We start from the raw sequence: 10,982 nt of genomic DNA, 5'->3' as shown, positions 1-10,982 counted from the left end.
CTCTGAAGACCAGCAGCGGTAATGTTGTTATTGAAGTCCGTAAATCCCATATGGCACCATAAGTTCAGTTTGTACAAACGCAATGGCTTTAATGCTTGAGTGAAGTGATTTGATTATTTGTGATAATCAAGCAGTCACTCCTGCTTAAGTTGTGCTGGTTTAGGAGAATCGGGAGGATGAAGAGGATGGTACTTAGCTAGAAGAAAGGTGAGTGTTTGTTGTGCTTCTTTGTTTGGAGGTGTGTGTTCATTTTCTCAGTAGAAATGTTTGGATGGTTTGTACCCCTCTAATGAGTTGATGAGTAGTGGTGGGAGTTAGTATTGGCAGCACTGTTCAAGTCTTTCCTTTCTCGTTCCCTTGCTCAAAGGTGAGTAGAAAAGATAATTAGTAGACAGCTGCAGACAATTTAGGGGATACATATTTAAGCCACAGAAATCCTCTGACTTGCAGGAACAAAACCACTGCAGCAGTATTCACTGTCGAGATTATGCTCCGTGGAATGAAAAAATCTTGTCCCCTTTTGCCCTCATTGTCCCTGACTTTTTTCTCTTTATGTCTTTCTCCTTCATTCTTATACAAATTTTCATATGAGAATGATTTAACCATAAACTTTGTTTAAATTTAAACAAACTGAGATAAAAGGCAATACTGTATTAAACTGTACACTTTCTTAAGTAACAAGACTGGGTCTGTTCCATTACCTAGTGAGCTACATCGCTGTCTCCTGCCTACATAGGCAGCTGCCTCCTATGGCAGCATCCTAACTGACATGGAGACTTATAATTGACCGATTTGAAGTGCTCTGCATAGGCAGCAACTCCACGCACCATACGGATAGAGTTTTATTTAGAGTTGCACAGCACAGGGGAGACTGACCTTTAAATTTTTTTCAATACAGGCGATGCAGTAGGATCAACGTAACATTTTAACCATGGCGAATATATAGTACACACACTTGGGTAAAATTATTATACGTCCTTTTCAATATTGATTGGATTATGAGTATATTTATAACCAAAAATTATCTTGCTTCATCTGCCTTACAATACTACCTTACAATTTGGCAAGAAATTAGGTAATTCCAGAAGCAGCAGAATTAGGCTTTTGGATTAGCCTTTGCGTCCGGAGCGTGCCTAGCTTTGTATCCATCGACAAACTTTTGTGAAAATTTTGGGATTCTACATAAAAAAATGCTTGATGAAAACACCAAGATGCGAATAATCTCTATAATGAGGAAAAAAAACAAACAATGTACACTTGCTTGAAGTGGATATCTTTTTTTAAATTGATAAGAAGACATAAACTATGATGGAAACAAATTTACAGAATAAATTCTTAGATGCGCATAAAAACAATCGCATGACTTTGCCTCAAGTAGTGTGACCTGAATAATTAACACACAACTGGACTAACCGAGAAGGATAAAGCTACAGGCTTTTTGATCCAAAAAGGAGCAGGAGTTCCAAACTTGAATTTAAGATATAGGAAGCCCCTGTAACACAGTTCAATGGAAAGGAGGAGACGAGAACCGGCTTGACAATATAAATTATAATTTAATTAAAAACGTAACCAAAAGGAAACACACAGATGTCGGGCAGCTGCCCACTCTCTCTCTGTCGCACTGGCATCTCCGGTCGCCTTTATCCCTCAGGCTTCATTAGCCTAATTAGGGGCAGGGTGTGTGGAATCACAACCAGGCCCCACCCTCTGCCCTGCCACAGCCCCTTACCTAAACCTTCTGTAACCTTAACCGTAACGCCCCCTTTTAGAGTTAGTGCAACCCCTTTTTGGAATAACCACACCCTTTCTGGACTAACTCCTCTCCCTTTTGGAGATTCCGCCCCCATTTGGAGGTCTCCGGCCTACAGATATACCTCTTGGAATAACCAGCAGACCAGTATCATCGGACAGCATCTCAAATATTCCTCTGGTCATTCTGAAATGCCGGAGCCAAAGCCTGTCATCTAAATGACTGGCTACAATAACCTCCCAGAACTGCCTGAGACACTTTCGTACCCAGATATGATGCATCTGCTGCAGATTCCAAGCAAACATGAGGTTTATTATGTGGTTTAAATATGAGGAGTAATTTATTACATTAAACAAAAGAGCCAGAGTGGCTTCCCCAATGGCTGCAACATCTATTGTGTACCAATTTCTCTGGAAGTGACAATATTGTACTCTTGAACACAACACTGCTTTAAATTGTTTTGCAATATTCTGTTTTTGTTGTTGTTGCATAAATTAAATTTGTTACTTGGATGGAAACGTGACCATTTCTTAACATGCTGCCAACGAGGCAGCTCACGCAGTTTTAGAACAGACCATGTGTCTTGACAACATGTAAAGTTTGCTACTCTGCCTGTGCAAGACTGGCCCTGTGAGTTGTCCATATATTGTATATGTGCCGAAAACAGATTTCTCTTGTTTCACAAAAGGTTTTCTGACATTCTCTTTAAAGCTCTAGTTTAAACCACACCGGTCAAAGCTCTTATCAGATTAAATGCAGCATTACATGCTGAATAGGCTGTGATATTCAGTGTGCAGCTCAACAGACCAATGGACTGACCCTCCTTAAAGTCTCTTCTTTTTGATTCTTGAGTCCAAAGAGGTTTTAAGGCAAAAGTTACAGAGTTTCTCCAGGACAATTCAGGAACCAAGTATCTCTTTGAAGGCAGCAGTGTGGATTTAAGGCAAATTGACTTGTGTGTCACTATTGAATAAAAATGTGTGCACTTGATTCACATCGTTTTCCCACACCTTGCTACTTAGAGGGAATCACCACCAACGGTGGCCCTCTCTTGGGCCTCCACATAAGCACTTGGGCATCATTAGCATTGGGTTTTCCTAGAGCATTTGGTGGGATGGGCTCCATATTGGTCTGCATCTTGGGCTGGTCCTGGTGCAGCCGTCCGGTGAGTCTTGCTCTGGAGCCCAGTGGCTTGAAGGGGTCCACGGCGATGTCCACTCTCATCCTCCACTTCACTGTCTGCAGGAGGATCTTCTCCTGAGTGGCAGTGTTCAGAGCCACCAGCCAAGTTGTGAAGCTCTGGTCCCGTTTAATCCATGTGAGCAAAGGCACATTGCTCTCACTCACTGGCACAGCCCACGTTACGCTGGGATAGAAATTATCATTCATGCTAATGGTGAAGCGTGACGGCTTCGATGTAGGACCAGAGAGGGTTACTGTTTCCGTGGTGTTACCGTACCATGGGTAGCTCACGCCGTCTGAGTCGCTGATGGCTTTGACCAGTCCTTCTCTTAACTCTGGCAGCTCCCAGCTTGACCTGTAAAGATTATGAAGTTAAGAGGTTAAACCACCTGCCAGCAAAGACACCGATACATCGTTTAATATGGAAAAAATGGAAGAGGATGGCGATTCCAGTTGTCACATGATAACTAGGGTTAATGATGATATTAATTATCAGGGTCTCAGCTGTCGGTGTAAAATGACTCAGTGTGAGAGGACATTAATGTGCCTGGGTGTTGTAGGTATGACCCCAGTGCTTGCATTTCATCTTTGGTATGACACCATCTGTTTCACAGACAACCCCACGCAACCGCCCGCAAAGGCAGTAATGCACACCCCCACACACATGTCCACACCTCCACACAGACAGGCCCCCTAGGCAGCATCAGAAGGGCCCACATCACACGTCACAGGGTTTGTGTGTGGGTGTGAGAATCTCTCTTTCACCCTTTATATCTTTGTTTGTAGATTAAGCATTAAATTCATTACTCTCCCTGTGTAGTACAACCACGCTGATGTTTCATATAGTTTAGCAGCTGTTCAGTTTTTGTACTGACTCTACCTTCTGATCCAGTGACAAGCTGTGAAACTCATTTGTGGGAGTATAAAGAGATGTGACTGATGAAGGTGCAAACACTCCACACCTCAGGCACTGAGCTGATGTATTCGTTCAGTGAATATAAATTGCTTTTGCACCACAGAAATTGGCCTTTCACACAACATCCTGCCATTCCTGAGCCAAAAGGCACACACAAACACAGATCAACTAACAACAGTGTAACAAATATTTTGCATATCAGTGGCTACATTTCCATTTTCATAATTTTTGACATTTTTATTTCACAAAAGATGCTTTTTGGTTGAGAAGAATGGCATTGAAGGCATTAAAAGAACACTTGTAGAAAAAAAGTTACTGTTTACGGACCTTTACTGTATAAAGGGAACTTTTCTGTACCTCTAGTTAAAATGTATAACTCGTTTTGAGTACAAAATTGTACCCTAAGGCAGAGGTTCTCAACTGGTTTTGCTTTGGGACCCAGATTTTACATTGGAAAGCAAGTGGAGATCCACCATAGTAAAAACGTAACCTGTATTTATTGTATCCTGTGTCACATTTCCTTTTACCTTGCATAGTATTGTTCATGGTTTTCAAGTATAAGGGCATGCATCAGTTACTTTATTTTTGTTGTTGACAAAAGCTACAGGACGTTTTCTTACCCCCTTTTAAAAATTAAAGAGTATTTTTATTTAAATGAGCCCATTATTATGACGTTTGTCATAATGTTTACATTTTTTTCAAATAGAACATGCATATTACACAGGAGGACAGGCTCCTCATTGCCATGGTTGGGTCAATGTTACTAGTCTATAATAATATATAATAATAATAATAATAATAAACTATAGTATATATGCAAAAAATGCTAGCCTATACGCATTGAAACTTTAACTATTACTGCAACAGCCACTGTTGATATAAAATGATATGTAATAGATTCTACCTAAAGATTTATTTAATATGAAGCTATAACATTTTGTAAAAATATATCAGTTACTTTTATGTAAAATCATAAAACAATTTGTAAAGGTTAAAATGCTAATTATTTTTAGTGCATAGCACAGTGTTTCTCTTTTCCTCCTCAGTGCTGTTTAGCAAGTCCGGGCTGCCTACTGTTTGAGAGGTTTGACTTGAGTTTCCCCGTAATGCTTTAAACAAGAAAAGTCTCACTAGAATTTAAAATGATCTCCTCGGTTTTGATGTCTGTGCACTGCAATATTGAGAGAGGCAAAGTTGTTGCGCGAGTGCCAGAGACCAGTGCAGATCATAAGTGCGAGCTGGTTCCATTACACTCGCACGAAATCTATAAATCACACCTCAAAAATATTGCAGTGCAGATGAAATGCCTTTAGCTGTGGGATTATCATTAAATTTGCCTCGGCAGTCCTAAATAGGCTATCACCTGTGCAGCTGCCTAAAAATGTTCAAGGGAGAACCATGGCATTGTTCTTTCCCTGCTGTCCGCGACCCAGTCCGAATAGACCTACGACCCACTTTTGGGTCGTGACCCACCAGTTGAGAAACACTGGATTAGACTCTCTGACTGATGACCCTTTACATAAGGGTTGTTTCGGCTCATGAATCTCACCTGTGATTGCCTGGATGATCACTCAATCAGCCAAAGTAACAAAACACAAAGAATACTGTATACAAATCCACCATTTTGTCTTGGTATGGGTTTGGCTTGGAAAAGTGCAGTGGACAAACATCACCTTTTTAAAGAGTGTGTGGGATGTGTCCTCCACGTTCCCTTGGCTGCAACGCCATGCCATCTAGTGGTTGAAATAATTATCACATTTAGTGAACTCGTAACACCACGGTCTTGACTAAGACCATAAGCCGAGACCCAGATCCAGACTGAGACCATGTTTATATGGTTGAAACCAAGACCCCAAGTTCAAGACTCAACTCTGATTTAAACGTTTATAAACTGGCCCCATTCACTTCCATTCTAAGGGCCATTGTGGGGCAAATGTAAATGATAAAATACTTGCTGTTTTGGGGAATGGGTAGCTCAGCAAGAATTGACTGCCACACCTGGAGTCACGAGTTCGAATCCTGGGTGTGCTGAGTGACTCCAACCAGGTCTCCTAAGCAACCAAATTAGCCCAGTTGCTAGGGAGGGTAGAGCCACATGGGGTAACCTCCTCGTGGTCGCGATTAGAGGTTCTCGCTCTCAGTGGGGGCGTGGTAAGTTGTGCATGGGTCGCAGAGAGTAGCATGAGCCTCCATATGCTGGGAGACTCCACGGTGTCATGCACAATGAGCCACGTGATAAAATGCACGGATTGACTGTCTCAGAAGTGGAGGCAACTGAGTCTTGTTCTCCGCCACCCGGATTGAGGTGAGTAACCGCGCCGCCACGAGGACCTACTTGTAATCATTGGGAATTCCAAATTGGGAGAAAATTTTATATAAAATTAAAAAATAAATAAAAACTAATTACTCACTGTTTTGAAAGTATAGCCAGAATACGTAAACAATATGAGTGTTAACGTGATTTTAGTGTGATAAATCGCTGACTAACCTTTTCTGTGTAAAGTTATAGTATATCCAATTTTACTACTTAGTTGTCATGACAATGTATAAAATGACCATAAAAACTTTTATTTAAACAACTTTACTAAATTTTAACAGATTAATTAATGTAAGTACTTAAAAAAAATAAGCTCCTCATTTTAAACCATCCAAAAATTGGCCCCATTTACATCCTCACTTTAATGCCTCACTTTAAAATGATTTTTGCTTCTTTGCTTTTATTCTCGATTCTTTGTTATTTAAAGGATAGACAAGACGAAATTATTTTTGTGGTAAATAACATTATGCCACAAACGCTATCGATTGAGCTTAATTTTTATTTAACCCGAAATATATTATTTTAACTTGTATAGAACCCAGAACATTATTTTATACACTCGCCAGGCAGTTCATAAACTTACATGCCAAGGTCTCCATAAGTGTTGTAGAATTCCATCTGAGTGCACGCTTGGATCCAACCAACCACCCAAGTCTCGTTTCGAGGGATCGGTGGCATTACTATCCGGGCGGTGGCCTTGAAGTAAGGGGTTTTGTAGCGGAGCACTATGGGTGAATTCTCTTCAATCACTGTCGGGATATGGTCAATTGTCGCTGAGACGTCGTAAACGACGATGTTCTCGCGTTTAATGCGGGGCTTGCGGGCGACGCTTTGAAGGCAGCCCATGGTTCGAAAAGGTCAGAATCGGAGTAGGCTAACTACCAAATATGACTATATAAATATGCTTTTATCTTCACAAATAAATAACGCATACATATAGGCTGATATCCACCCGCCTTAGGCAAACAGGCACCAAAAGCAGACTAGCATATATGAATAAAAACAATGATCAACAGCTATCAAATCACTGTCTTCACATGTTACAAGACCTCCGACCATCTCTTGATCTTTACCGTTACCCATGATTCTGATTGTCACTCGCTTTCGGAGTTAAGTGTTGGCCTTAATCAGAAATCTTTCCTGTCAAATCCAAATGGGCTTTTGAAGCTCTTCGCCCTTTTATCCGTTTCTTTCTGGTCCTAGTTTTCATGTCACAACCGGAGGCAGAGCAAAACAGTCAGGTGTGGCGGACCGTTCGCCTCGACAAGATGTGCTCGCGATTCTGCATTTTTCGGTTGATGTTTGTTCTTTCGCAACAATCAACTGTCTTAAAGTATTTCATGATTTAAGGCAAACGAGGAACCGCGAAAACAGTGTGTTACATTGTGGGATGTTGCTCTCAATCACATCATATTTGACGTTCCGTTTAGCGTATTCCTCTGTAAACATAGATGATCCACATAAACCCGCGAGGCGTCTGAATGAGATTAGATGTACCCTTGAACTTTGAATCTAAGCCCTGTCAAAATGACTGGTAGCCTATTCGTTTTTTAAATCAACAGTTCCCGTCTCCGTTATTGGCGTGCACGCCGCTGTCGCTGTTCAGTTGCTGTGGTGCTGAATGAACGTTCAGAGGCGCTTGGGAGTAACAGAGCACGCTTTATTCCGCCACACGTAGCCTCTACACTCGCTGATTTTGTTGAACTCTCAGTTAGAGGGGATAATGCAGTTTTGCGATGCTATCATTCAGTAATGCAATTATGAAATGCACGTGTGACGAATTCTCTTGAGGTCGGGTTGGAAATGCAATGAAAAGCATGCTCAGGCTATAACTTGAAATGAAACCTGTTGATTTGACTGGATATGCAGCACAACAATAGGCATATATGTGTAATAGTTATTCGTATTAACAGCGTGTTAATGCAATGTGTGAGCTCAAATGAGGACTCTTTTCTAATACAGGCTCATGAAAAAAGAATAGCCTATATAACTGCGTTTCCCAAAATAAAATGGAAAATTATCTATTCAGAGAGCGTGCTTCTGAGAAAATGTGTAGGCCTACTGTGTACCTTTTGTGTACTAAAAGAACTCCTAAATATGACGAAACTTTTGATATTTCCAGAGATAGCACCTATAGAAGATTTAGATGGGAATTTCACTGCACACTTTAAGGGATACATTTCCACTTGTCAAACTGAAAATAATATTTATCTTTCTGTAAGTAATTCATATTTATTTCCCGTTAGATTTGATCGCAGTGCAGATTATACAGCACAAGAGTCATGTTCCGCTTCTTAATTGATGGCTTTCCGTGTAACCATGACAACAGGCATAGATGGGATGTCGTCACTAAGGACAAGCGCGTGTCAAAAGTATTAGTTTCTCTGTCAGGGAACATCACTTTGGAAAATAGCTGCTATCTTGAAGTTTGCGTGATGTCAGACGCTGATGATGGTGATTAGTGAATCCGAACCCACCCCGGAATGAACTAGGCTGTAGACCTGACAGATGAAATGTGTACAGATGTGAGTGACATCATGGAAGAATAATCGAGCATGCTGGATTACCGTGTTATTTTACACGTTCGTCTAAAACTAAACTAATGTTGAGAGACTCTGTTGCAAGAGACGTTAATAGATAGAGAGTGAGGTTAGAAAAAAGCTTACTTTTAGAAATAAAACTATCCTCATAATACCAGAATATGAGTCATATTTGAGTTACAGTACATTTAAAGATGCCTCACGTGTATGAATCACAAAGTCTGTTATTTATTTCCAGAAAACCAAACGGCACACCGTTTTACAAATACAAAGCTCACCATACACGTAGCTTGCAAAAAAACTACATGTTTTTAACTATTTGTCTGCATCTGAAAAATCTGTTATCCAACTTTTTAATATTGGTGTCCTTTCTTTTGAGTCATTTCTTTTAAAATAATAATAATAAAAAAAATCTGTCAGCATAGTCTGCATTTAACAAAATATCCAGCAGGGGGAGTTACTGTGGCATCAACTTAAAAGTTCAGCATTGTGTGATTAAGTCCAGGATCCCCATACATGTTTTCAAATGTCAAAAACAGTGAGTTTCTTTTGAGAGATTTATGCTATAACAACAGCAATTTAGATAAGAGAGGCCAATGGCTAGTTTTAAAAACCTTTTATTACATATTTCTTAGGGTAAGATTATTTTTGAATGTTTTTATAGACATCTTAAAGGCTTCTAGACAACAAAAAAGCTTTGAACCATACCTGCCAACCTTTTTATATGAATAATCACGTCAATATATTATTCCAAGGTTGTCCAGTTGCCAGATCTTGTATGAAACGCATCCTACTCACACAATCGACACATACAAATTTCAACCCATTTTTGACCTCAACCTGGCAACCTACAACCCAGTTGCGCTGTTGATATCTGCGCGGGAAGTTGAATCAAGCATCACTGGAAGATGGAAAAATTGGGAAAATTTAGATCACAGTGATTTCGACTGTGGCATGATAGGTTGTGCCAGACGGGCTGAGCTTTTTTTTGTTTTTAAAGCCAATTTATTCATTTTTATTTGATAAATTTTTAATTTACTATTTTCAAAAACAAAGGTTTTCAATAAAATAACATGTTTATACTGACTACTCAAAAACAAACAAATAGGCAAAAATGTATAGCTAACATGTTGCAGTATGGAATTGAGTAGGCAAGACTGGTTTGAGCAGACAGAAAGGCTACGGTAACTCAGATAACCACTCTGTACAATTGTAGTGAGCAGAATAGCATCTCAGAATGCACAACATGTCAAACCTTGAGGCGGATGGTCTACAACAGCAGAAGACGGTGTCGGTAACGTTATTATGACCATCGGGTATAGATACGCCTGCGTACTGCAGGACTGAAAAGTGTCATGTGGAATAATGATTTTTACATTTTTCAATCTTTAATATTATGGTACTCTATTTTATTCTGTAGCCATTTCATTTTTCATCATATCACTATGACTTTTAAGGTAAAATACTAATCATAAACTTAATAATTGTTTATGATTAGGCTGCATACATGAGCGTATTGACTCTTTACGGCTTAGGAGAGGGGTACGCTTTATAATATTCACTATAAAATTAGAGAGTAGGCACAGAATAGAGGTCCACCCTGTTTCACCAAAGTCCACCCACTTGGAGACTCCTGTCCTTGCCACTGCCCTGATCCCCCATTCAGTATCTTTCCTCAGTTTGCAGTATACACAGTAGCCACAGCATTAAAAACACCTGCATTGTGTAGGTCCCCCTCATGCCATCAAAACAGCGCCAACCCGTATTTCAGAATAGCATTCTGAGATGTTATACTTCTCACCACAATTGTACTGAGCAGTTATCTGAGATTTACAAATTTTAAATAATTGTTATATGCAGTCTTAAGTGAATGTCTATGTTTATGCAGCCAGCCCACAATCAATGGTACACTCTTAAGAAAAAAAAAAGTTTAAAACCCTAAGGTTCTTATCTAAACTCTAATGAACCTTAAGGCCAAAAGGCTCTATTTTCAAAGATTTACAAAGAAAAACCTTTTGGCACAAAGGGCTTTCTGTATATAGGCTTAAAATTGCTCTGTATGTAGGGGCCTATTTAAATTATTATGTTTTTTGTTTTTTTTTGTAATTAATTTTGCACATTATATTACTTTTTCACTTTTTTTGTATACCTCAAATAAATAAATAAACACATTTTACCTAAAGTACAGTTTGTGCCTAAAGCACACTCTTCAGTTAAAATCTAACTTCGTTGTATAATATTTCACATTATTGTGTGCCAGTGTGTATTTATTCTCTG

General features: G+C 39.6%; 1 protein-coding gene across 1 annotated transcript; it reads right to left on the bottom strand.

The window, feature by feature from the left end:
* Nucleotides 1–2,571: 2,571 nt before the first annotated feature.
* Nucleotides 2,572–7,173, bottom strand: LOC127621292 (protein FAM78B-like). Its single transcript, XM_052094823.1, has 2 exons — nt 6,749–7,173; nt 2,572–3,287 (listed from the first exon to the last, which is right to left on the bottom strand). Exons 1-2 carry the CDS (start codon nt 7,009–7,011, stop codon nt 2,765–2,767), a joined length of 786 nt encoding a protein of 261 aa, XP_051950783.1. The 5' UTR covers nt 7,012–7,173; the 3' UTR covers nt 2,572–2,764.
* Between the last annotated feature and the right edge of the window lie 3,809 nt (nt 7,174–10,982).

This window comes from Xyrauchen texanus, chromosome 27, assembly GCF_025860055.1.
Source record: "Xyrauchen texanus isolate HMW12.3.18 chromosome 27, RBS_HiC_50CHRs, whole genome shotgun sequence".
Taxonomy (NCBI): Eukaryota; Metazoa; Chordata; class Actinopteri; order Cypriniformes; family Catostomidae; genus Xyrauchen; species Xyrauchen texanus.
The sequence above is the reverse complement of the archived record's forward strand: the minus strand, read 5'-3'. Positions and strand labels throughout refer to the sequence as shown.

Bases quoted from the DNA above. Each gene is read 5' to 3' on its own strand.
- LOC127621292 (XM_052094823.1), bottom strand. From the start codon at position 7,011: ATGGGCTGCCTTCAAAGCGTCGCCCGCAAGCCCCGCATTAAACGCGAG. The intron at 3,288-6,748 runs GTAAGTTTATGA...TAATCTTTACAG, and splicing joins ACTTATGGAGACCTTGGCAT to GTCAAGCTGGGAGCTGCCAG.